Source organism: Eupeodes corollae, chromosome 3 (genome assembly GCF_945859685.1).
Source record: "Eupeodes corollae chromosome 3, idEupCoro1.1, whole genome shotgun sequence".
Classification (NCBI taxonomy): domain Eukaryota; kingdom Metazoa; phylum Arthropoda; class Insecta; order Diptera; family Syrphidae; genus Eupeodes; species Eupeodes corollae.
The window spans coordinates 59970142-59996364 of NC_079149.1; the positions used below are offsets into that span (position 1 = coordinate 59970142).

The 26223-nt window shown below is 33.9% G+C and overlaps 3 protein-coding genes and 1 long non-coding RNA gene across 4 annotated transcripts; 3 read left to right on the plus strand and 1 right to left on the minus strand.

Moving 5' to 3' along the window:
* Positions 1 to 2970: 2970 nt before the first annotated feature.
* On the plus strand, positions 2971 to 5164 carry LOC129951832 (5'-AMP-activated protein kinase subunit beta-1). The gene is made up of 3 exons (XM_056064181.1): positions 2971 to 3884; positions 4307 to 4537; positions 4601 to 5164. Exons 1-3 carry the CDS (start codon positions 3306 to 3308, stop codon positions 4745 to 4747), a joined length of 957 nt encoding a protein of 318 aa, XP_055920156.1. The 5' UTR covers positions 2971 to 3305; the 3' UTR covers positions 4748 to 5164.
* Positions 5165 to 7433: 2269 nt separating this feature from the next.
* LOC129949928 (cytoplasmic tRNA 2-thiolation protein 1) lies at positions 7434 to 8678 on the plus strand. The gene is made up of 2 exons (XM_056061660.1): positions 7434 to 7575; positions 7637 to 8678. Exons 1-2 carry the CDS (start codon positions 7528 to 7530, stop codon positions 8618 to 8620), a joined length of 1032 nt encoding a protein of 343 aa, XP_055917635.1. The 5' UTR covers positions 7434 to 7527; the 3' UTR covers positions 8621 to 8678.
* Positions 8679 to 11279: 2601 nt separating this feature from the next.
* Positions 11280 to 12480, minus strand: LOC129951532 (uncharacterized). The gene is made up of 4 exons (XR_008782197.1): positions 12325 to 12480; positions 11960 to 12033; positions 11606 to 11672; positions 11280 to 11396 (listed from the first exon to the last, which is right to left on the minus strand). It is a non-coding gene; the product is annotated as an uncharacterized LOC129951532 (long non-coding RNA).
* A 1890-nt stretch (positions 12481 to 14370) lies between these two features.
* On the plus strand, positions 14371 to 17940 carry LOC129951397 (uncharacterized). The gene is made up of 3 exons (XM_056063521.1): positions 14371 to 14578; positions 14652 to 15625; positions 15739 to 17940. Exons 1-3 carry the CDS (start codon positions 14482 to 14484, stop codon positions 17773 to 17775), a joined length of 3108 nt encoding a protein of 1035 aa, XP_055919496.1. The 5' UTR covers positions 14371 to 14481; the 3' UTR covers positions 17776 to 17940.
* Positions 17941 to 26223: the final 8283 nt, after the last annotated feature.

The following is a 26223-nucleotide window of genomic DNA, read 5'->3' on the forward strand; positions in this document are numbered from 1 at the left end:
TTTAATAAATTTTATCAAAATCGTTTAAAAATTTGAATGTACTTACTTGTACCGATAATCTACAATTTTGTACAAATTGAAAAAGCTTTTTTCGAAAATATGTGATTATATCTACATGCTTAGTAAGTTTTTTTTTGAAAAATGCAGACAAGATGTCCAAAAGCTTTAAAACGGTAAATGAAATAGTTAAGCAAATAACATAGATTCTTCCTTAAATAGTTAAAATGAATAAGAAATAATTGAAAATTCTACCATCAAAAAACCATAATATAGTTATGCTTACAAGAGCTCTTGATTAGTTCTGAAAAATTCCCTAGACGTTGGTTAATTCTATAAAGAGTCAATGTCACCAAAAACGAACGACATTTTGGATCCGTACATTTATTAAACAGTTCCAAATGGCTTGATCTAGCATCTTTGGTTGAGTGTACCAATCTCAAGACAAGAACTTCGACAATATTCGATCGTTGTAATTTTACAAGGAAACCCACTGTTTAGTTTTTGAAATATATACTTGTAAAATTCAAAATATAACCTCAAATTTAAAATAATTCAATATAAAATGTTTTTCAAAATCTTCCAAGTTTTGGAATTGAACTAGAACTAGAGTTGTCATTTAAAATTTTTGTGAACCTTAGACTCATTGAGGAAAACAAAACCTAAGTTAAATAAACTCAAATATATAAAATATGTTTATCAATTCATTATTAATATTTTAAAACAATACGAAAATACACTAATATGTACTAGATTTTAGATATATTCGAAAATAAAACTCTGGAAATTGTACCCAAAAACATGCTGTTGACTGGATTAAAGGTAATCAAGAGCTCTTATTTATGTGCATTAGGTTTAATTTATTAAAAAATAATAATGCAAAATTAAATCGTCCTAGAACATATCATTAAAAAAAAAAACATTTTACAAGAATAATTGTTACTTTTCAGAAAGGAATTCCACAAATTTGTTGTTGCATATTTTTATTAAAACAAAAACTTTAATTAAATTATATTTAATAAAAACAATTTAAAAAACAAACAAAGTAACTGTTGAGTATTATGTTAGTACATACAAATATTTTATTAAAAAAATAAAAAGATAACTAATATAAATGCAAGTAAGTATATATGATATTTTAAATTCCTTTAACTGAGTAAAAACCCAAAGGACTTTCCTTAGACCAATCATAAGTCACAGTTTTTTTTTAATCAAAAATACCTGGTAGGTATGAATTTAAAGAACTGAAAACCGGCTTTTATATGATTTTGTTGAATGTTTCATTATTGTTTCGCATTAAAAAATAATAAAACGACGTCTTCATCAACAATTGTATAATTGGTTTGGGGTTGAAATATTGTATTCAGAATACAGTATAACAAAATTCTGTCTGTACAAAATACTGGATTGTCAAAACTCTGTAAGTAAAAAATCTATACTTGAAACTTCTGTGTGGTCAAAATTCTGTCTTTAAAATACAGATTTTATAAGGCTTTATGAGTTACTAGCAAATTTAAATAATTAAGTTTTCTTTTTTATTGAAAATTTCGTTTACGATAAAATGGCAGAAAGGCTCGATATAACATTGTCTGATTAAAATGAAGTGAATTTAATTAGAAAGCCTTAAGGGGGTATTCTGGTCCAGAGACATGAATTTTAGGTAATTTTTGAAGTGCTGTAGAAAAAAGCAAGCAACAATTGTACCATCAATTTTTTTAAACATTATTTATTCACATTAAGAGCATACAAAAAAAAATAAAAAAGTAAAAAAAATCAAAATTCCGTTAGTTATCAGCTGATGGAGTGGTGCGTCTCAAAAATTTGGTGCGTGACCATACCCACGATTTTAACTCTCCTAGAAATCTGAAATCAAAAACTAAAAAAGATTATTAATCTACAATAATGTCACAATGTCTGGAACTACGGAAAAGTTACAAACATATTTTTTTACAAAATGGCGACTGCCTAAAGAAAAAAAAATTTACCACTTTTTTGAACATTCTTCGATTTGTTAAAAATAGTAAAAATTAAAATTTGGGGATGGTCGTAGTTCCAGACATAGACAAGAAGATTCTCTTAAAATTTCAAGTAAATCGGTTCGGCAGAACCTGAGAAATCGTGGGTATCAGATTCAAAAAGACAGTTCTGAGAAAAACGCGTTTAAAGTTACCCATTATGTCTTTTGTTTGATTAGTTGCAGCCCAACCCATTTGGATGGCTGCGCAGCAAAATACTTATTTCTCCGAAAATAATTAGAATTTAGAAAAATCCTCTCGTAGACTTATTTTAAAATAGTTAAACTATGAAATCGATTTTTTTTATTTCCAGACCAGAATACCCCCTTAAACAATTTGAAAGTGTTTAAAAATTAAATTGTTAACTTGTAAAATCAAATTTAAAGAAATCTTTCTGTCATCATTTTTAGCGTAGGTATATATTCACTAAACCAATTTTAAGATTTTACAGGTTTTTCTTGCTGAGCATTTTTGAGATAAGATATATCTATAATAATAAAACTCTAAGACACCTGATATTCAAAAAATATCTGATGATTTATTAACATCTCATGGCCGAAAGTCAACATCAACAATACTATTATAGAAATCTTCCGAAAAATCTTTACTATCGAAGTTTTTTTTTATAAAAACACAAAATTTGATTAATCTTTCATTGATTAACTGGAAAATTCACTCGAGTAAATACCAACGACTTCTTTAGTGGAAAGCTATAAAATTAAAAGTCAATGGAGATATACTATTAAACAATAGGTTTAGCTAAAAACCGGAGTTTTAAAAAATGTGTGACTTATCATTCAATCTGTTATAATTTTGTTTCTGCCCAAGTTTCCATACCACAACCAGAAGATACCACCTGTAGGCCCACCATTAACCCGACACTTTCATACTCCATTCTCCCCTATCAAGAAATCATATGATTTTGACATTTCCTTTTTAAATGTCAACTTTGTTTTTCATGTAATCAGGAAAAAAAATATCAAAAGAACACAAAGAGAGGTGCTGATAAAAATATAGTAAAAATTGCCTTTTCTGCAACTCTATTTTTTATTTATTTAACTTAATTTTCAAAATCCTCCTTCCCTTAATATTTCGGTTTGAATTTATACAAATAAAATTGCCTGTTATCTTCCATATTCTGCACTCGAAAGTCGTAGCTCTAGTGAAATTATTTTACCCTAATCTCATCTGTTACGCAGTGCACTATTTTTCTTTGATTATTTTGTATTTAGAATAAAATCCCATAGTTGCCAAAAAATCCAAGAACAAAAATAAAACAAACGATTTGAAAACATGGGAAACGCAGGGAGTGCAAACATTGCCCGAGAACGCCACAAGTCTGCCGATAGTACTACACCAAGTTCACCATTTCGCGACAACTCCGGTGGTGTCCTTGGGGGTGGTGCTGGTGGCGTTGCTAACAACAACGCAATAGGCGGTGGTGTGGGTGGGCAGGCGTTTGTTTTTGACAAGAAACCAGACACGCGCCTAGTACTCCATGGAACGTCACAGGACGACGAAGAACAACCATACTATACAAAGCCAGTATCGTCGTCAATTCACGACGACTCTGAATTTGCCACGCCAGCTCCGAGGCAACGTTCTAGCACCGTGTCAGAAGGAACAACTCCAACGGCAATGTCAGCCAGTTTAGCTGAAGCTGAGGACGACCCCAATAAGCCAGCACTGCCAACTGTTTTGCGTTGGGATGGCGGTGGTAAGCAAGTTCTCATCAGTGGTACTTTTACAAATTGGAAAACATTGCCAATGGTCAGGAGTCATGGGAATTTTGTGACTATTATTGATCTGCCCGAGGGTGATCATCAGTACAAGTTTTGTGTGGACGGCGAATGGAAACATGATCCCAAATTGGTGAGTTTGAGTAGAAGAATTTTGTATTCTTTTTTCGGTAGAATAGAAAGTGAGTCATTGGTGTAACATAATTGTGGGAAAATCAATAATAAAGGAGATGTCAGCGGAGTTCTTTTGGTTTTATTTATTTGATGTCTCCTCTAAGTTAATAATAATAACAAAAGAGAGGATATCTAAGCTATCTTTGGATTTGTATTGATTTCTAAAAATGTTGCTTTATTAAAAAGAGGCAACTAACACAAGAAAAAAAATCTTTAAAATTATTATTTACAATCTTTTAATTATGCATGTTTTACGCATCGTCCCATTTTTTGTATAGTATTTCTCATTCAAAAACTTATTACATATTTTTGTTTACTTTCTACTTTTTAAGTGTTTGAAAAACAAAAAACACATAAAGAATTTTCTTTTTAAAATCATAGAAAAGCATTGATGATCCCAGTGGAATAAAGAACAATCTAGTTTCCGTTCGCCAATCGGACTTTGAAGTTTTCCAAGCTCTCGCTAAGGATAGCGAAAACGTCATAAATTATGCCGAAAGAGAATACTCTCAAGAGGTGCCCCAGGCAAAGCCATGGGAAAAAGTATCCGGACCGCCAGTTTTGCCGCCACATCTACTCCAAGTTATTCTAAACAAGGATACTCCAGTATCTGTGAGTGAATATAAATTTAAAACGTACATTTTAATATATATATATTTTTTATTTAAATCATAGTGCGAGCCAACTTTGCTTCCTGAACCAAATCATGTGATGTTAAATCACCTGTACGCTCTCTCCATAAAAGACGGTGTCATGGTACTTAGTGCTACACATCGCTATCGAAAGAAATACGTTACGACTCTCCTATATAAGCCAATCTAAGAGAAGTTCTTTACTTTTATGTTTTTCTTTTAACTTTAATGAGTCTAGCAAAACCAAATTGTTTGCAATTCGCATTAAGGCAAAGTTATACCTTGCGTATCTTAAAATAACTAATCATAGATCATAACGAGTATTTTCTGAATAAAACAAAAATTAAAAAATTGCTTTTGCCAGCAATTCCTTAAATGCTTAAAATGTAAAATAGATTGAACATAATAATAGAATGCGCTTCGATAAAATGATTAAAAAATGTTCTTTCGACGAAATTGATCATTTTAAATTATACAATCTGTATGAAAACAATTGAAGTGCAATTGAAAAAATGTATTGTTTTATTTTTGTTTAATATTATTTAAAAAAAAATATGCCCTCTCCAATAAAAATGAATAAATATGTATTTTAAAATATAAATGACAATTTTTGATGAAGTTTTATTTTCTGCTTTGGAAATAATATTTTCTTATGACAATATTCTAACCATTTGTCATTAAAAAAGATTGAATCTCCTTTTTCCCTTCCCTTTTAGGGTTGAATATAATTAATTATGTGTCAATAATTAATCAAACTAACTGCCTAATCGTAGCCACATATTTTTAAGTTCTATGAGATTTTTATTTAGTTGAATTTTAATCAACGATGACAGCAGTTTTACCAAATTCTTTTCTATTCAATCTGCTCTCGTTGTGTCTATCAATTTCACCATTTGGAGTTGAAATAGGCAAATCTGTTTTGATAATCACCATTAATGTAGTGATTATTCTAACGGAAATCACAATGGAACTCATTCTACATAAACAAATATTCGCCTTCGTTGGTCAACCCGTCCTAATGGTTTTGGATTGTGCTGCAATAATAGGTCCAATTTTAATACATATTTTAATGGTTTCGGAATCATTGATAAAAAAGAAATGGGATGTAAAAATTTGGAATCAAATCAACGAAATCAATATTAAATTGGACCCCGATTCAAGCTCTCTTCAAAAGGTTTTTCAAAGGGATTTTCTCCTGATATCATTCATACCGTCGATTTTGTATATCGCGACTATGCTGGCTACTTATCGAACGCAACCTAATTGGGCATTGGGTATCATCTGTAATCACTTGTCTGGAATTATCTTTCGATGGGGAATACTTATGTTTATATACTACATCCGATTTCTAAGTGACAAACTTAACTTAATGGCTCAAGAAATTGAACATCTTAATACATACAAATTTTCTTGGAATACAGCAGTTGAGAGACTTCTACAAATGAAGAGTTTATTTAACATGGTGTGGTATCTTCATGGCCTCGTGAATAAAAGATTCGAGATCTTTTTCGTATTTTATGTAATCCTAAGCTTGTGCGGACTTACAACTTCTATGTACTTTTTGGGCGTAAGATTAATTGCAAGAAATTTTTCATATGCATTCGGTAAGAGTATAAAGTATATAAAGTTTATATTAAAATGTTTTGTTATACTAAATAACCCCATTAATTATTTTTTTATTGATAGAATCCGCAATTTGTGTAGTCCCGTATGTTTATATAAATGTCCACATAAGTCATGTTGCAGCGGATTTCTCTCTTAAAGTGATTCTTGCGCCTAACTTACTATTTCAATAATATGAATAGTTTTTTTCTTATTTTAAAGGTTGAAAAACTATTTAATGGACTACAATTGCTGTCTGACCAGAATTGGAATTGCCCGGAAATGGTGTCAGCAGTTAAGTCATTTAAATATCAACTTATGTCTGCAAAGTTAACAACAGAAGTTGGAGGTCATTTAAAGGTCGATTATTCAAATATTGTGTTACGCGTATTTTCGATTTGTACAACTAACATATTTATATTTTTATTTTTTTATTAATTTTGTAAAAAAAAAAATAAATAAAAGTTGTTGAGCTTTTTGTAGCTTATATGGAATTCTGCTATGTGGGTTTAGTTTATTTAGCTGCAAAATTTGTTTTTCAACTGAATAGCGGTTAGGTGGCCATAGAATGCGCGAATGGGTATGTCTTATATGCATTATGGTATTTCCCATCATATGCATATCCAAAAACCTTTTCATTTTTGACATACTATCTCTATCTAACTTATGTGATATTAATATTTTGTATTTTTTAGTACACTTGAAAGTGTCAGTCCACCATAAAAACAACTTCACTTCACAGCAATTCAAACTTTAACAGTCATGATGTTTTATGATGATTTATTGGTGGTGCATGATGTTTGCATAAACTCTCCTGAGAAATAGTTGCAGAGATGTAAGAATAGTTATGTTTTATTTAATTTTTTGACAGACAGAAATTCCCATACAAATTTTGATAATTCGTTTCAGGCATTCAAGATGGTGGCAGATATACATATATGTTAAACCCGATAGTGAGGGTGAACACACCAGTGAGTTGTAACTCTTTTTTACTTGCTATAAAATACAATAACTTTTTGGCACTTCAATGTTACCGCAACCAATTTGTAATTAAAAACTATGTACTCCATTTACTGCCAATTAATACCGTTTTTTGCAAACACAATCTTTAATATTTATTAAATTAATAGGTTTACCTTGTTAAAAACGAAGGAATTATTTATTGTTTTTTCAAACTATGTGGTGCTGAATGCAACAGCATTCATTCAAAATTCACGAAAAACTAAACACTGCCATTTTCTTGACATTTCATTATCTCTATTTCATCATCTTGTCAAAAGTTGACAAGTAAACACAACACTGCTAATAAAAAATCGCATGTTATAAATAAAATATTTTATAAATATTCTTTTACAAAATAAACCCACAATGCCCGTGAGTTGCAAATCTAATTGTGGCAAAAATGCTTCTATGAAGGTAAAAATAATGAAAACACAATTGAGTAAATTAAGTACTTAACAAATATTTTCTCTTGTAGCGTCCAAAAACTGGAGATGCCCTTTGCAAGGAATGTTTCTTTGCTGCCTTCGAAGCTGAAATCCACAACACAATCAAAGACAGTGCGTTATTTAAGAAGGGAGAAAAAGTAGCTGTAGCTGCGAGTGGTGGCAAAGACTCCACTGTCCTTGCCCACGTTCTTAAACTCCTCAACGACAAGTATGATTATGGTCTCGATTTGGTACTCCTTTCTATTGACGAAGGCATAACTGGCTATCGGGACGATAGTCTGGAAACAGTCAAACAAAACCGAGATGACTACAAAATGCCTCTGAAAATTCTTTCCTACGAAGAACTCTATGGTTGGACAATGGATCGAATTGTAGGGCAAATCGGTCGTTCAAATAATTGTACATTTTGTGGGGTTTTTCGTCGCCAAGCTCTGGACAGAGGAGCGAAACTGCTTGAAGTTGATTGTATAGCAACTGGACACAATGCAGACGATATAGCAGAAACTGTGTTGATGAATATTCTGAGGGGAGACACTGCCAGGCTACGAAGGTGTACTGACATTAAAACCGGAGGCGGTGAGGATACCATACCTCGTGTCAAGCCTCTCAAATATGCCTATGAAAAAGAAATCGTAATGTATGCTCACTACAAAAAACTAGTTTACTTCTCCACCGAATGTGTATTCGCTCCAAACGCATATCGAGGTCATGCGAGGGCGTTCCTTAAGGACTTGGAAAAAATACGACCATCTGTGATCATGGATATCATTTATTCCGGAGAACAATTGGAATTTAAGGACACAGTTAAGAAACCTGTACGGGGGACATGTGAACGTTGTGGATTTGTGTCATCTCAGCAACCGTGCAAGGCTTGTGTGCTTTTGGAGGGACTCAATCGAGGATTACCCAAATTGGGTATAGGAAAGAAATCCAAAGGCGATCGGATGATTGCGAATCAGGATAAAGAAATTGCATTGCGAGAGAGAGCAAATTTAGTGAAAAATGATTTTTAAGTTTATGTGCAATAAAGTTTTTTTTTTATACACACAAATAAAAGTGACTTTTAATTTCCTTAATGCTTTTAGCGTTATGCTCCAAGAAGAGACTAAGTAAGACTTGAGAGTGGATTAGAACGAATGTACAATATAAAGTTAAATATAAGCTATGTATATTGTGCCAGGAAAATGCATCTGCACCCCATCAAAAAAAGAACAACGTATAACGCAAAACAGTCGAAAATGGATACTTTTTCTTCTGTAAATATTTTAGGGCATATTTCTATATCAATGGTAGCTTTTTTTTAAAGCTACCACCCGAGAGTACGACATTCACTGTTACTCCGTTAATCCGTCCGAGGTTTTAACATTTTGAGCTATTTATTTTTCTGCTACAAAGGACTTTCGAGCCTGTTCCCATTCCTCAAGTGAGTTTTGTTAGGTAGGAGGTAGAAGTTTCTCTTAATAAGACCCTCCAAATCTTTGACTTGTACGAGTATTAGCAAAATCATGTTCACAAAGAAAGATCGGTTGGATCTTTGGAATTAAAGAGCTTTGACTCCTTACCAGATTTCTCGTGACTTTCTTTTTCTAACTTTATTTTTATTATATTCAACAAGACGAGCGATCACTTCAAAATTATTAAAAATGTGATTTTAATTCGTACGGTGTAGAAAACCTTTTTCAAGAATTTTATTTTTTTTGTTAGGACACAAGAAAGAGTCGATAGGTGTAAGATCAATTCTCCTGAGTCGATGGTCTATAAATTCAATGTTTTAAGTTTAAAACAAAAACAGTTCAACTGGATTGCAGTTTTCATAACAAAGAAGAGTTTTTCTTGTGCTGTACAGTTTCATAGTTATTGGCATAGATCCATGCTTCAAAAACTATGACTATTCTGCCCTTATTTTGATCGTGTGTTATAGTATTTGGATTGAAATATAAATATATGCATGATACAAGTAAGTAGTACATGATAGTTAGTGCGTTGGACTGTTATGCGAGAGGTCTTGTGTTCGATCCCTGCCTGTGCCACCTAAAAGTTTTATTCACGGGTACTGCCTCTTGCGAGCAATTGAATGTACGAAACAGAAGAGGCGCCGATATGGAATATGCCCGTGAACTTAAGAACAACATAGCGGTGGGAGTTGATGGAATTCCCGCAGAGCTTTTAAAAGCAGAGCCAACGTCATTAAATGAACTGCTTCATCCGCTCATAAAAGAAGCCTGGACCACCGAATGCTTCCCCCATGAATGGAAGAAGGGATTTATCGTTAAGCTCACAAAAAAGGAGATCTTACAAAGTGCTAAAACTGGAGAGGAATTTTCGTTCTACCTGCCATTGCCAAAATAGTAGCAAAAGTCATACTGGAACGTATCAGAGAACACCTTGAGGCCACACTCGATGCCGAATAAGCAGGATTACGCGCTGGATCCTCCTGTATAGATCATATCAATACCCTGCGGATCATTATTGAACAGTACGTTAAATATCGATCACCACTACACCTGCTGTTCATCGACTTCGAGAAGGCCTTTGATAGCAGGCAGTATATCTAGTTAGCTTTGCGGAGGAGAGGCATCCCAGAAAAATTAATTGCTATTATTAAAGCAGCATATGATGGATCCAAGTGTCACGTTCTTCACGATAGTAGGTTGTCAGATGATTTTGAAATCCGAAGCGGAGTCAGGCAGGGCTGTATTCTGTGGCCAATATTGTTTTTGTTGGTGATAAGCGATGTACTGCCCTCAGCTCTATCAGGTAGCGGAGGGATCCAATGGATTTTGACATCCTATTTAAAGCACTTGGATTACGCGGACGATGTTTGCTTACTCTCTCATAGGATCATGGATCTCGATCAAATGAAAACAAGTGTGAAGAGAGAAGTAGAAGTTGTGGGGCTGAAACTTAATTCCGGCAAAACAAAAATTAAAGTCTCGGAAGCCGACCATCCTCTCAAAAAAAGCCGGTGAAAATGGAGAGCTTTCAATACCTTTGAAGCATCGTTTCCATCGAAGGCGGAACCGAACATGACATCATCTGCCGCATCGGCAAAGCAAAAGCGGCGTTTGGTATGCTGTCAAAAATTTGGAGGAATAACTCTATCAGCTTAAGAACCGAGCGACGATTGTTTCGCACAAATGTCGAATCGTGCTTTTTTATGGGTGCAGCACTTGGAAGGTTACTTCGTAACATCCCAACGATTTTCTGGCCAAAGGTAAGGAACCTATAGAATCTATAATACGAAAACGTAAGTGGCAATGGATTGGACATACGCTGCATTGCAGGCCAAGCAATGCAGTTGAATCCTCTCACACAAGAAGGAAGAAGAACTGGACGACCGAGAAGCAAATGGCGCAGGATAGTCAAGGCGGAATCAGCGCCACTAGGCAAGAGTTGGAGGGAGCTGAAACACATCTCCGGAAACCGTACACGATGGCGAGTATCCATCATGATTTGCATTTTGTATAGTGAAGAAATAATTCTTATTTCCTTTCCATTTGGACAACGAGCCTTTTACAATGAAGTTCTTCCTATATTCCTTATATTCTCCATTTTAACCTTGAGCCCAATTCCGGACGCAAATAGTGGTTCTTGCCCACTCTTCTGTTGATTACCTGCGGGCTTGAAGACGCAATTATAAAGTATTTCCCAAGAAAAAAAATAGAAACACAATTTAGTTCATTACAATTTTCATTTTATTTTATTTTAACAAAATATTAAATTGTTATTCCATCTTCACGAGGATCAGCTTATCCCCTTGCACATCGTCTCAGCGAATACGTTGATTATCTACAAATAAAAGAAAATTCTTTAAGTAAAGCATAAACCCATGGCAATATTTTTAAGTCAATCTCTAAATTAAAAATGAAGAACATCAGATTTTATATTAACTTTGGAATCACATTGATTCATATGAGGTGTCAGAAATTGTGTTTCATCAGTGTCTTGTTTTCAATTTATTTATTTTATTTTATTTTTAATTTATTTAGAATTATTACCTTTTCGTTTCCTTTGCAGAAAATTGAAATCAACCATAAAGTGAAGTAGGTTCATCATTCACTTAAACTGAAAGAAAAAATAAGACAATAAATTATTGATTTCATGGATTGACTCATTTTTTAAGAATGGAAATGGATATGAATGTGTTGTAATTTCCGCGAAAAAAATATGCACCGCAAAACATGTGAAGATGAATTTGGGTTATGCTTGGGCGGGAATCTTTAATCTACGAGCAGGTAAAAGCACTAGCAAAAGTGGGTAAATTTTCTTTGAACCAGCGACTCATGCTCGAGAAGTCTTTTATGATTATGATATTATAGTAGCCATAGGCCTCAAATTTGTATAGAACTTACTTTCTCGGAACAGCCGCACACCATTTCCTCTTCGATCATCATCATTTCTCGGGGGAGGACTTTTAAGTGGTCATCTGGAAATAGGAATACATTATTTATCAATTCAAACAAAGTTATGAGGAATTAAGATGTAGCTTGAAGATTCACCCATTTTAGGGCTTAAATTACCACTAAATGGTTCAAGTCACGCATTTTTATTGCAGAACGTTTGTTCTACGGTTAACAAATACGTTAAATCCGTAGTTATATATACTCTGCTTAGTGGCATACAATTTTATAACAATTATAAAAAAGAACTACAACACACGAGGTGCAAATTATTTCCACTTAACAAATCGAAAATATGTATAATTTTGAAAACTTACATTGCGAATCAATTTTTGAGAGAAGGTTTGGTTTATTTTAACCACAATTGATATTTGATTTAAGGTTTGAGTCCATTTAAGAATTTTATTTTCAACTTGGAAGGACACAACCTCACGTAATGAAACTTAATCGGAAAATAGAAAGAATTGGTTGAGGTTCATAAAGCGGAAGGAAATAGTTTTGTGAAGTTTAGAACAAAAACACTCTAGTAAAGATATAAATCCTTCGTACGTATCACCCTCCAAAACCCATTTGTTTACATTGTTGTATTTGTAATGTGGACGAATTCAACGAGAAAAATTGACGTGTTTTCACGCATACATAGACACACTTCCTGAGGTTTTTGGGGAAATTTAATAAATAAGAGGAGAAATTACACGCACACTATGAAAAAGTTTATGAGGCTGATTTCCGGTTTAGCTTGTAGGCAAACCAAGATGTCTACCGGGGATTTATATCTTTATATAGAGTGTTTTTGGTTTAGAAAAAAGATGGTGGTGTTTTTTATAAACCCTTAGTTCATCTAGTTGATTACAGGGGGCCAGAAATGTAAAGGTGGTAGCACAAGAATTATGATGGATTTTCGTTTATCTGCACTTCGAAGTATGAAATCAAACTGATTGGATTTAGAGAGAAGATCAAAAATGCTGACGTCTTCAAAAATGTAGACCAAAAGAAATCGGATAAAGATTTTAAAAAGAAAAAGACCTAACTGTTCAAGTGTAAAAAAGCTTTACATTTCTTCTTTATTTTAAAATTTTGTTACATTGTTATTTTTTTACGTCTTGTTAGCTTGGCTTTATTTTGTTAAGCAACACATTTTCGAAGCGGAACAGTTCACCTCCACCGTTTTACCTCTGCCAGTTTACCGGACGGTTTTCCTCCAGAGCAGTTAAGGTAGTTTATTATTTTCAAAACTACCTTCTAATTGAAAACTTTTGACATTTAGTTACATTTTTTTTTTATTTTCATTCTTTATAAATTAATAATGACACATCCACAATGCAATTATACAAAGCAAAATATTCTATTTGATATTTCAGTAAATTTTTGTTTTTTTGTTTTGTTTGAATATTTAACAGAATTCAATCATTTTAAGGATAAAAATGGTCATAGGAAATGCAAAACACTAATGGCTGAGTGGCACTATAATATAAAACGCCAAAAACAGAATGATTGGTCTACCTACTTAAGAAGCACCCTATAACAAAATAAGCCACATTTCAAACTACTTAACCTGATCTGGTGGTTAATCATCCAGAGGTAAACCGGCGGTTGTAAACTGTTCAGAGGTAAACCGGAGGTGGTAAACTGGCAGAGGAAAACAGTCACGTTCCGATACCGTCCAGAGGTAAACCGGCGGTGGTAAACCATCCGGAGGTAAACCAGCGGTGGTAAACTGTCTAGAGGTAAACCAGCGGAGGTAAACTGGTAGAGGTAAACTGTGGGGGTAAGCTGGTAGAGGTAAATAGTCACGTACCGATACATTTTAGTACGATACATAAATAAAATAAATTAGGTGGCGCAACAGTCCGTAGAGAATCAGGGCCTAGTGACTTACAACTCTCAACCATTCATGTGTGCGAGTAATTGAAACGATGGAGGGGACCTACAGTTTATATGCCGAGTCTGAACGGATAATTTTGAGAAAGCACTTTTTGATGACAAGAATTACTCTTGGAGCATTTGTCAATTCCTCGCAAGAGGCAGTACCCGTGAGTAAAATTATAGGTGGCACAGTCAGGGATCGAAACCAAGTCCTCTCGCATAAGAGTCAAACGCACTAGCCATCATGCCACGGGTACTATAGTATGATAATTGTACTTAAATGATAGAGTCTTTGAAAATAATCGAATTTTGATGTCTAGTAGGGAACGAGAATTAGTTAGTATTTATGTTTCAAAATGTAAAAAGAACCATAAACCAGAATCTGCATGAATTAATCATCAAAATTCTCTGAATGCGTTCAAAACTTTTAAAAATTCTTGGCATCACTTTTGCCGGCCATCTGTCAAATTTGACATCCCCATTTGTCATCAGTCCCACGTGTTGTTGGTGCTGTTCAAGTTTAAAAATCAAAAAAGTGTGGCACACGTTTTTGATTAAAAAATATCAGATTTTTTCAATAAAGAAAACCATAATTTTAAAAATAAAAAATGGGACGCAAAGCCCAATATTCTGAAAAACCTAAGAAAGGTCCTGGCCGTAAAGCCAGAAAACAAAAACCACCAACATTCACTAAAGCAAGTTTCGGTAAGTTTATTTTGTGTGTTTTTTTTTTTTAATGTTTTTGGAATTATTTTATAAATGAAAATATTACTTGTAGCTCCGATGGTGGACACTGATAAAAAGCTATCCCATCATCAAAAGCAGCGATTAGCAAAGCGAGTTGCCAAAAAAGATGAGCAAAAGAAGAAGCAGCAGCAAAAGAAACTTCAGCCCAAGAAGCAGCAACATTATGAGAGTGAAAGTGAGGAAGAGGTTAACGCTTCGGCCGAGGAGCAAGAGGAATCAATGGAAGAGAGTTCAGGTGAAGAAGGTGCAGCTCCAGTCAAAGGTTTTACAGACGAGAACAAATCGTGGTTGACGCCTAAGCAGAAGACGCAGAAGAAATCAGTTGTTCCTCAGGGAAGCGACGGAGAGAGTGACGTTGAAGAGGAAGAAGATGAGGATGAGGAAGACGATGAAGGTGATGAGGAAATTGATGAAAGTGGTGGCGAAGAAGAAATTGGAGACGAAGAAGAGGAAGACGAAGATGATGATGTTGAAGAAGAAGAAGAATCCGAAGATGAATCGATGGATAAACTAAAAGTTGGCAAACTAGATGACTTATCCGAGGATGAAGCAAACTCTGATGATGATTTTGATGTCTCTGACAAGGAAGATGATGAGGACGATGACGAAGATGAAGACGACGACGATGATAATAGTGATGACGATGACAAACTTCCAATTGAAAAAGCCAACAAGAAGCTGAAGAAGAAGAAGGAAAAGGAAGCCAAGGAAGCTCAGGCTGAAATGCAAATGTCTGTCGATAATCAGGAAATCTTCCGATTCCCCGAAGAAGACGACGAGGAGAAAGAAATAACCCTTCAAGATATCCAACAGAGAATAAAGGACATCACCTTGGTTCTCTCTGACTTTAAAAAATACCGCCAAGAGGGCAGAAGCCGTCCAGAGTACATAGAAATTCTTAAGAAAGATCTGTGCATGTACTACAGCTACAACGAGTTCTTAATGAACAAGCTTATGGACATGTTTCCCCTCAATGAACTTATGGAGTATTTGGAGACATCTGAGGTAAGTTTTTAGAATTCAAATTGTTCGGAATTTATTCTTAGCTTAATGAAAGAGTTCTTCTCCACACAATTTGGTTACTTCCAGTTTCTGATACATATTTATTTCTATTTCAGGTCGCTCGTCCTCTCACTATCCGAACGAACAGTCTTAAAACCAGGCGTCGTGATCTTGCTGCTGCTCTCATCAACCGTGGAGTAAATTTGGATCCTCTTGGTAAATGGACGAAGGTCGGTTTGGTAGTGTACAGTTCTCAGGTGCCTCTAGGAGCAACTCCAGAATACTTAGCCGGTCACTATATGATTCAGGGTGCATCAAGTATGCTGCCAGTCATGGCCTTAGCTCCTCAAGAAAACGAAAGAATTTTGGATATGTGTTCCGCTCCAGGCGGCAAGGGATCGCATATTGCGGCCATCATGAAGAATACAGGAGTTCTCTTTGCCAACGATGCCAACCGCGACCGAATCAAGGCCGTCGTCGCTAATTTCCATCGTTTAGGAGTGATAAATGCCGTAGTCAGTTGCGAAGATGGTTGCAAGTTTCCTAAAATTATGACTGGATTCGACAGAATTTTATTGGATGCTCCTTGTACCGGAACGGGAGTGGTGTCAAAGGATCCCAGTGTAAAGACATCAAAGTCCGAAACCGATGTTCAGAGGTGTTACAATTTGCAAAGGAAGCTCCTGCTTACTGCTATCGATTGTGTCGATGCCAAATCAACCACTGGAGGGTACATTGTCTATTCGACATGTTCGATTCTTCCTGAGGAGAACGAATGGGTCATTGATTACGCTCTGAAGAAACGTAACGTAAAACTCGTTCCAACTGGATTAGATTTCGGAACTGAAGGCTTTGTGAACTACAGACAGTTCAGATTCCATCCGAGCATGAATTTGACTAGACGCTACTACCCTCACACCCATAACATGGATGGATTCTATGTGGCGAAATTGAAGAAGTTCTCCAATCAAATTCCGATAAGTAAGGAAGAGCAGGAGGAGGATGAAAAAGAACTGTCTAAGGAAATTGTAGATGAAAAGCCAGAGGGTGAAGATGCAGAGGATGAGGAGCCAAAACCCTTGAAGAAACTTGGAAAACGTGCTGGGCATCCCAATTTGTCTGAAGCTGAAATACAACTCAAGAAGAAAAAGTTGAAGGAGAGTTCAAAGAAATATGTGGCGAATGTGTTTGAGAAACCGGTCAAAGTGGAGAAAGTCAAAAAAGCTGAGGAAGAGAAGTCAAAAGGAGATGAAAAGAAAAACGGACAACAAAACCAAGAAAAGAAGGGTGAAAGTAAAGTAGGTAATGGTGCAGCACCCCATCAAGGAAAGAAGAACAAAAACCAGAAGAATTTTGACAATCAGGTAAAATCAAAAGAAGCACTTCTGCAGGGAAAGAAGGGCAAAAATCATCCAGCAAAACAAAACAATACTGGGGAGTCTTTGGCTACAAATGAAACACCGGCGTTACAAGGAAAGCTAAACAAGAACAAGAACCAACAACCAAACCAGAAACCCAACAAGAATCTGCAACAACAACAGAATCAAAATAAAAACCAGAATCAGAATAAAAACCAAAATCAAAATAAGAATCAGAACAAAAACCAAAATCAAAACAAGAACCCAAAACAACAACAACAGAAACAGAAGCAGCAAGAACAGCCAAACCAATCTCCACAAAACGGAACTGCTGTCCAAAAGAATAACAAGAATCAACATAAAAATAATAAGTCAGATAAAAACGTGAGTAAATCAACGCCATCACCCAGTGTGCCCCAAAATAAGCCCTCGCCTCAGAAAAAGCCATCCCCAAATACAAATGACAAAGTGCAACCTCAAAATGGCCAAACCTCTAAACCCAACAAGCATAAAAAAGAAAAGAAAAATGAATCAGAAAAGCCCAAAAACGGATCACCTGCAAAACAACAAAATCAACAGAAACAACAAAAACTAAAAGAAATCGTGCAGAGCAAGAAAAAGATTGATATCGATGATTTACCAGTTCTAGAGGGTAAACCAATTAAACTTAATAAAAATAAGAAATTCGAAACGAAGAAAATAGGACAATTGAAAAAGGATAAGAAAGATTTTAATAAAAATAAACAATTCAAAGGAAAACCAGGAAAACAAGGCCAGAAACAGAAACAGAAATAGAGAAAAATAAATATTGCCTTGTTAGATATTTAACTGTATAAAAATTAATTATTTACTTCACTTTTTAGAAAGCAAAACTATTTTCTAGATTTTGACTTAATTTTTTATTATAACACTAGATTTTATTGAAGAAAATAAAAAGATTACACTGATGTTAATAATAATGATAAATATTTGTTTCATTTTTAAGTGACGAAATTATTGGTTTGATCTTAAAAAGAAGAAGACATTTTAGATAAGACAATAACGATGTTTTTGGGGAAACATTGTATAGACAACACAAGGGACTTGAAAGTAAGGCAAGTTTCTAGTATCTGATTGGCCAGCTGCTAATAAATTGCCTTCCAATTTTTTTTTTTTTTTTTGTATTCAAAAGCACTCAAGGTGTTATTAGTACCCTTTATATGTTTATATTTAAACACAGTGCGAGCATTAGGAAAATAGGGAAGGATTTAAAAGGAGATACCGGTGCACATTGGTCTTAAAGTTCTGAACATCAAAATGGGAGGGAAAAACAGAGTTGGCCAAAGCATTCCACATTCTCGATGTGCGATTTAAGAAAGAATCTCTGTACTTAACAGTACGCCCGAAATTGAGCTCAAGTGTAAACTGATGAGCATTCCTAGAAGCGCGAGTAAGGGGTGGAATGCAACTGGCTAATTCGACAGAACATTGTTTGTAAAAATATCTATAAAATAACGAAAGGCATGAAACATTGCGACGGTGTTCTAGCGATGTAAATGTTTCGATTATAGTTCTGTCGCCTATCATTCTTAAAGCCCTTTTTTGAATTCTATCCAAGAGATTTAAATTTGTTTTGGGGGCACCTGCCCAGATATGCGAATTATATTCAAGCTTTGGACGGATAAAAGCTTTGTAGATTATAGCCAGATCAGAAGGGGTGAAAAATTTCTTGCATCTTCGGAGAAATCCTAAGCATCTGGCAGCATTTTTGGCGATATCGAATATGTGATCATTCCATAAGAGGTGATCTGTGATATTCATACCAAGTACTGAAAGTTGATTAGTTTCCTGGATGCAAGTGCCGCTCATGGATAGCGGCATCGGGGGTGGGTTACGCTTTAACGACAGGAGACAGCATTGAGTTTTGGAAGCATTAAATTCTACACGGTTTTTGATTCCCCATTGGACAATGCTGTCAAGATCAGAATTTAATGAGCTTATCATACGCTGCCGTTAAAATTTCACATTTTAAGGACAAGGATGTGAATCTAGAAACAAATATGAAAAGCTGAGGGTACTGTCGTCGGCGAAACAGTTTAATGGATTAGAAGTGACAGACAAGAGATCGTTTATGAATATAAGGAAGAGAGTCGGAGACAAAACGGAGCCCTGGAATTGGACGATAGTTTGAGGGAGAGGAGGATTCGCCTTTTTTAGGGACAGGCTGGACAAATGCAGTTTTCCATCCACTCGGGAAGAGACCTGTAGAATAGGACAGATGGAAAAGCTTACGCAGTGGTTTTGAAAGCGTTGAAGAACACCTCTTCAGAACAATAGGGGGAATACTATCCGGGCCAGCGGATTTGTCTATGTAAAGGTCTTTCAGTACTCTTTCGACTGCACAAGTGCGAAAGAAGATTCGTCCCATAGAATCATTTACGCTCTCAAGAACAGGAGGACTCATGACACTATCCGGTAGCGTCGAATTAACAGCAAAATGTGCTGCAAGCAAATTGGCTTTATGAATCGAGCTTACATAGGGAGTGTCATTGTGGACGAGCGTTGGAACCGAGGATGACGTGGTGTTTCGTACGTTTTTTACAAATGACCAGACATTTTTACTACCTTTGGCACATTGTAGTATTTTTTGCCTTAATTTCTGATCATGCAAAAATTTGGTTCGTCGAATATGACCATTACAGGTCTTTCTAGCTTGTTTAAACTTATTCCGGTTTTCCTCAGTCGGGTTGGCTTTATAACAACGGAAACTTACATCTCTGATCCTAATAACCTCTTTACAGCTCAAATCAAACCATGAGTTCTCTTTGGGTTTGATAGATTTCACCCTATTCGGGATAAAATTTCTCATTCCACAAAGAATTAAATTTGTCACCATATCTGCGCTGGAATCCACGTCACTATCTAGGAAGCATAGTGACCAGTTAAAGTTCCTGAAGAATTCATTGAGACCGTCCCAGTTGGCTTTCTCATATTGGTCATAGGAGGTTTTTCTTTAACTGGGTTTTTTCGACATGAGAATTTTGCAGATACGATACGATGGTCTGATGTGCCTAGGCAACTCTAATGGAAACTCAAGTAAACTTACTTATGTCACAAAGACAATTGATGATGTTTTTTAATTTAACTGAAAGCTTAACTTTATTACTAGGTACATGAATTATTTATTTTCTGCACAATTTCATTCAATCTTTTGTGTAAAGGGTTCCTTGTCAAATTGGAAGAGAAATAAGTAATATTTCTCTACAATACAAAATGCAAATCCTGATGGATTTGTAGCTTGTCTGAGGAGTGTTTGTACAATGAACTGAAGGTTGAGGTTAGTGAAGTAAAGTTCCAAGTTTGAAGATTATGACAGTTGAAAAACTAACTAGTTCCCTTGGTCAAAATTAAAGTTCAAAGAATGAAGTTGACTGCAAATGAAACCCCTTATTTTGTCTGAACCTGACCATTGTTTTCCCCACATTACCCTTTGTTGTTTATCCAATTTGACTATTACATTTATTGAAATAAGTTCAAAATTATTAACGGACGTATGGTTCTTTTTAAAAAGAAATAATATTATATCCATGAATTTAGCTTTATTACGTAGTCGTGCCATAAGTTCCGTTACAAGCATTTAACACCATAAGATAATAATTACATACATATGCATATAATATTTTCGTATTTTGTTTATCGTTTTATTTATTTCGTCATACAATTAGGTTAATTAAAAGAATAGTTTTAAGTACTCAAATTGATCAACTTCAACTGTAATGCCAGCACTTAAACATTGTGGCCATCATTCTATAGTGGCATCCTCTGTTTCTTTTGGTATTTTTGACACTGCTTCCGTTAACTATAATATCTTAAGTTTTTTTTAAATTCCCATAAGTCTTTCAAGAAAATTCTCCAAATCTGACCACAAAAAAAAATTAACTTAAGGATTAAAATATGCACTTCCCAAGAGCCAATTTTAAGCTTCTTTTAAACCTACTATATTGTGTCGTTTTGGCTTTGTTTGTCTCACCAGTCTCTTGTTAAATAATTCATCTACCTACATTGCAAAGGGCATTTGTTAAACAGTTCACTAAACCTTCACCAAACTTTTCTATAGTACAACTTATCAACCGTTTCACATATGTTCCCAAAACTTGCGTTATGTACCACTTTGGAGTGAGACTTATAATCCAATCATTACAGATCAGTGGTGATGGTTATGTTTGACCCTTAAACCGATAGTTTTAGTTTGATATGATGATGTCACATAAATTGTATCATTTTATTTGTTTTAAACTTATACAAAGTTAAAAATAATTTCATTGGAAAAAAGGAATTAAAACCCTTTCAATCTTTGCACGATAATTTTTTGGAGACGAGGAGTTAAGAAATGATATATAAAACGTGGTAAATACTCGTATATCAAATTCTCTGGACATTTCTCTTCCGAAGGTGCATTCACTGTATTCGCTTTGGTACTGCTTTCGTAATCGTGCAAGTATGGACAACGCGCAGACAACTAATTCTTGTCCTGGTCATATGGGAAGCTGGAGCAGAACCCGATTTAACAACAATATTGCTTTTCCCAGTGGTTTTTAAAATGAGAAAATTTCACCAGAACTAATTCCTTACATTTGTACATACATAATATGTTAGGCAATTATTGCGATTATATTTTCTTTAGCGCCACACTCCATAGTAGCATTATCGAAACTGAAACCAAATTTACTATTATTCATTGTTTTACTAATGTAAATATTAAAAAAAATAATATAACCATTGTATTTCAAATGAGTGTTTTGAGCCACAAGGTCTTGAAGTTTTGTAACTGAATTTATGGCACGACTACGTATAAAGATGAGGGCTTGTCATTACGTTCTAAAAACGATTTCGGGCAGCGTTATCACTTCTCAAAAAAAAGTGGAAGTAGATTTTAGGAAAAAAGTGAATTAGATTGAGAAAAATGGAAATAGATTTCAAATATTAACTTTTTCATATTATTTCACATATTTTTAAATTACATTATTTCAATGAAAAAAATAAAAAAAATAGAATTATTTAAGCCTTCATATCATGTAATTCAATATGTAAATGTAACTTTAGGATATTTTGATTGCAAAGGACGAGTTCTACCAGAAATAGTTATTGTAATCGTAATACAATTTCAGTACACCAACAAACCTTTTATCTTTGTTTTTGGAGAACTTGAAAATATCTTTTCATATTGAAGACAAAAAATCGAATCCAAAATAACACTAGAGCACAACATAACACAAATAACGTTAACAAACAAAAATGAAATAAAATACACGACTGGTTTGCATGAACAGGCTGCATGTATTCAAAAAGAACTTTAAAACTATTTCCTGTATTTTAAGAATTATTAAAATATGCCTGCAAAAAAGTTTGTTTTCAAAAATGTAAATGCCATTTGATTTTTCAAGAAAACCTTGATTTTTTTAAATTTGTATTTGAAAATCGTTTTTGAATTTTAGTTTAAAAATTTGCTTGGTATATAGTTTTTAACTTATTATTAGACGTGATGACCCATTTTCAAGATATCAAATTTCGAAAAAAATAATATTATTTGTTTTTAAATTAAAAAAGTAAAAAAAGGACATTTTTGGTAGAAAAAAATAGTTTAGTTCTTGAGAAAACTTAAACACAAAATAACGGTTCTCTCTGAGGTGCAAAAATATTTTTTTATTTTGAAAGAAGCCAAACTAAGAACACAAATTTCAGCAAGAATTAAAAATAAATCTATCGATTTGTTTTTGGAAAAATTCGAATTATCGATTTTTGACCGTACAAATTTGTATTGGGACAGCTGTTATTTTTAGTTTTAAAAAAAAAACAGGAAAGATATACAGACAAACCGACAAAATTTGGTTACTCACTTTTTTCGACTTCTCTACCATCGTAATGTAATGTTTGATTAAGATCTCGAATTCGAATTTGTTTACGAATGCAAAACTTGTCATACAGGATATATCGAAAGTATAAATGTTAAAAGGGTTAAGCTATAATACATTAGATAAAGCGGAACCTCACCGCAAATGCAAATACTCAAGCGATTTTTAATTCTCTAGAAAGTTTAAAGACTACACAATCCACAAGCCCACTACGCGAGTTTCCTTCAATATATTGCTCATTTCGTTTGCTGCATGTCACATAGGGTCGTTTTATTTGAACTTAAGGTCGTCCCCAATAACATAACACCAATTTAGACACGAAAACGTGGTAATTATGACTTAATAGCGTTCTCCATTGATTGCAATATTATGGCTGCTTCAATTTTGTAGAAATACGGACGATTACGGATGATTATGAAATGGCAATTTAAATTGAGCATAAATCAAGTAACAGCTGTCAAAAAGAACAATTTCGAAAAAAATATTGCAAAATTGAAAACCACACCTTTTGGAATAATAACAGTTATGTATTTTTTATTTCTGTAAAATGACGAACAAAAATTAAAAACTTTAAATTGTTACTGATTTCATTGGTAGAATAATGTTTGTGGATGAGGCAGAACTTTAATTTTTTTTTTCATTGAGTAGAAAAATGTGTGCCCGAAATGGTAAAATATAAAATGGAATTTCGTTTCAATTTCAATCTTAAATAATTTCTTTATTTCTGTTTAACTTTTTAGGCAAAAATGAGACAGTTTCTTTAAAAATTAAATTTTCTTAACCGCTGTTCGGTCTTTCCAAAACGCCAAAGCTATAAAGTGAAATAAAAAGAAAAACGTATCAATGTGTTGGTTATGATTTGACTTACAAAAATTAATTGCTTTACTCTTTTTGGTGAACATTCAACTTTTACATCAATAATTTGTAAGTTTTGGTGCAAATATTGCTAAGAAAAATATACAAAAAAATATGTAAAAAGCCATAATGAACTTCTACAAAATTGTACAAATTGTTTACGATAATTTTTGTTCGTCACTCTGACTAATATTTTTGATATATATATGTAGCTTTCAAAAATTAAAATAATAGCTTTTTTGAAGCAATCTTACTATTGTATAGAAAAAAGCAATGCCCATGAGATTTTCGTTGTGGAGTTCTCTTAAATCTGGTTAAATTTTTAAATAAATTTGTCAAGCTAAAAAATTAATCCGTTTTTCAAATTGTACGTATTTTTAAAAGACTGCTCCAATTGCCTACGTTTGCAAATTAACTTCCACACCAATGCCCCTCTTCGCTGCGCATCCCATGTTTTGAAGGCCATAGGACCCATACAGAGTTTTAGAAAATTTTAAGAAAAATTATAACTAGCGGAATACTTAGAACTCATTTAACAATATTTATAATATTTGTTAAGGAGGAAAGAAAATTCATGTAAAATATATATCAGATCACTTGAAAAATTAAAAATGATAAAAGTCTGCGATGCAACCCACACTGATAACTTTCTATTAGTGCCATTGATTTGGTAGTAACGAGCCTAAATTGAAATAAAAGTGTAAGCTTAAAATTGTAAAATTAAACTGAATTGGAAAATAACTGACGGTCCTAAGGGTTAAAATCAAAAAACGAAGAAGAGGTGTTTTGAAACGTATTTTAATGCTTTTTTCTTAAGTTCAATAGATAAATTAAACAATTCCGTCAATATAATAAGTGAAGTTCTCATTTTTTGCTGAATTTAAAATGCAGAATTTAAAAGAAGACATTGTCAAAAATCAGTTGTTAATTTGCAGCCTTATGTTGTTAATTTGCAGCCTTATGTTTTGTCTTATCATAATTTAGGTTAAGAATTTTCGTTTTTAACATTTTTTACCATGTTGCATTCGGCACACGAGGTAGGAAACTTGGATTTTGGATAATTTTTTTCCGAAATTATGGATAGAAACAACTTTATTTAAGAACACAGATCAATCAACAAAGGATTTCTGACTTTAAAAAATTTCATCATATACACTGTCAACCACTAGGATGAGGCAACACATTTTGGAATACATTTTCGTACGTCTTTCATCATTACAAATTCATAAAATTAAAGGGCAAATTAGATACGAACGTTGGAATTTTTCATTACCAAATAGTTAACTGTTTAAAATGGTGGTTCACTTGGTTAATATCATTCCGAATATTTTCGTGCAGAAGTTAACATATGGAATCTTTTAAAAACTTTTGTGTTGAATATCCAAAAGAGTGTTACAAAAAAACTATTTTATTTTAATTTGAAATATACATGGGGTCTGGATAGATTTTGTCTGCTATAGAAAGAACAAAAATAGATTATTTTAAGGGGTTAGGACTCTCAGGACGTCAAATAGCAACTAGACTTCAAAACAAGCAAGAATGTTGTCAGCAATAATATTGCTGGTCAATAAAAATATGAAAGCAATCAAAAAGGGTTCAACGCAGAAACAACAACATCATGAGAAAAGCGGTCAATTCTTTGGCTTGTCTCAAATTCCACTCTACCAGCGTGACTTAAATAAGAGTCAAAAGAGGAAAAGTTACTTGGAGCAGTGAATGGAAATGCGTTTTTTTAGGATAAAAAAAGTTTAACCTTAACAACTTATATATCCATGATCTAAGAAGGATGAGCATATTTTGGAAAGACTTCATGGCCGTGCATCAGGTGTAATGGTGTGGAAAGCTATAACTTACCGTGGCACACTATAATTTTAGTTTTTGTCCACAATAAGGAACGGGAACAGCTATAAATGATTGCTGCAACGGCTTTGGATTTTGCAACGACAATGCCCCTATACACACTTTGAGGGTTGTTAATAGTTGAATTAAATCTAAAGACGTGGAACTTTTTCCATGGCCCCAATTCACCACATTTAATTAATTGACAAGTTTGGTTTTCTCGTAAAGTTTAGGAAGGCGGCAGACAATTTTAGGACAGGGACACTTGTATCCAAGCTTTTTGTGATTCCTGGGTCTAAATGTACCGATAATATTTTTATAAAAATTGAATATTTCATTCATTCATTCATTCGTTTTTTTTCCGGAATTTCGCATGTGGCCCCATCGTAGTGACGCAAGTTTATTTTTTGGTCTACGGGCATTTCAACTCTCGTTTCTAATTTAATTTCATAAATTTGTAATGGTGAAATACGTACTTATTCACATGTAGTAAACGTTTCTTCTTGTCTAACACGGAGGACATATATCTTAGATCCCATATTGTTTTCTTTTGTAGTGCCAATCTAATTTCTATCCAGTGGCTTTTTTAGTTATCTCACTATACACATTCGTTCAATTAAGCGAATTTTTGGATAATTATTTAATTATTTTTATATAA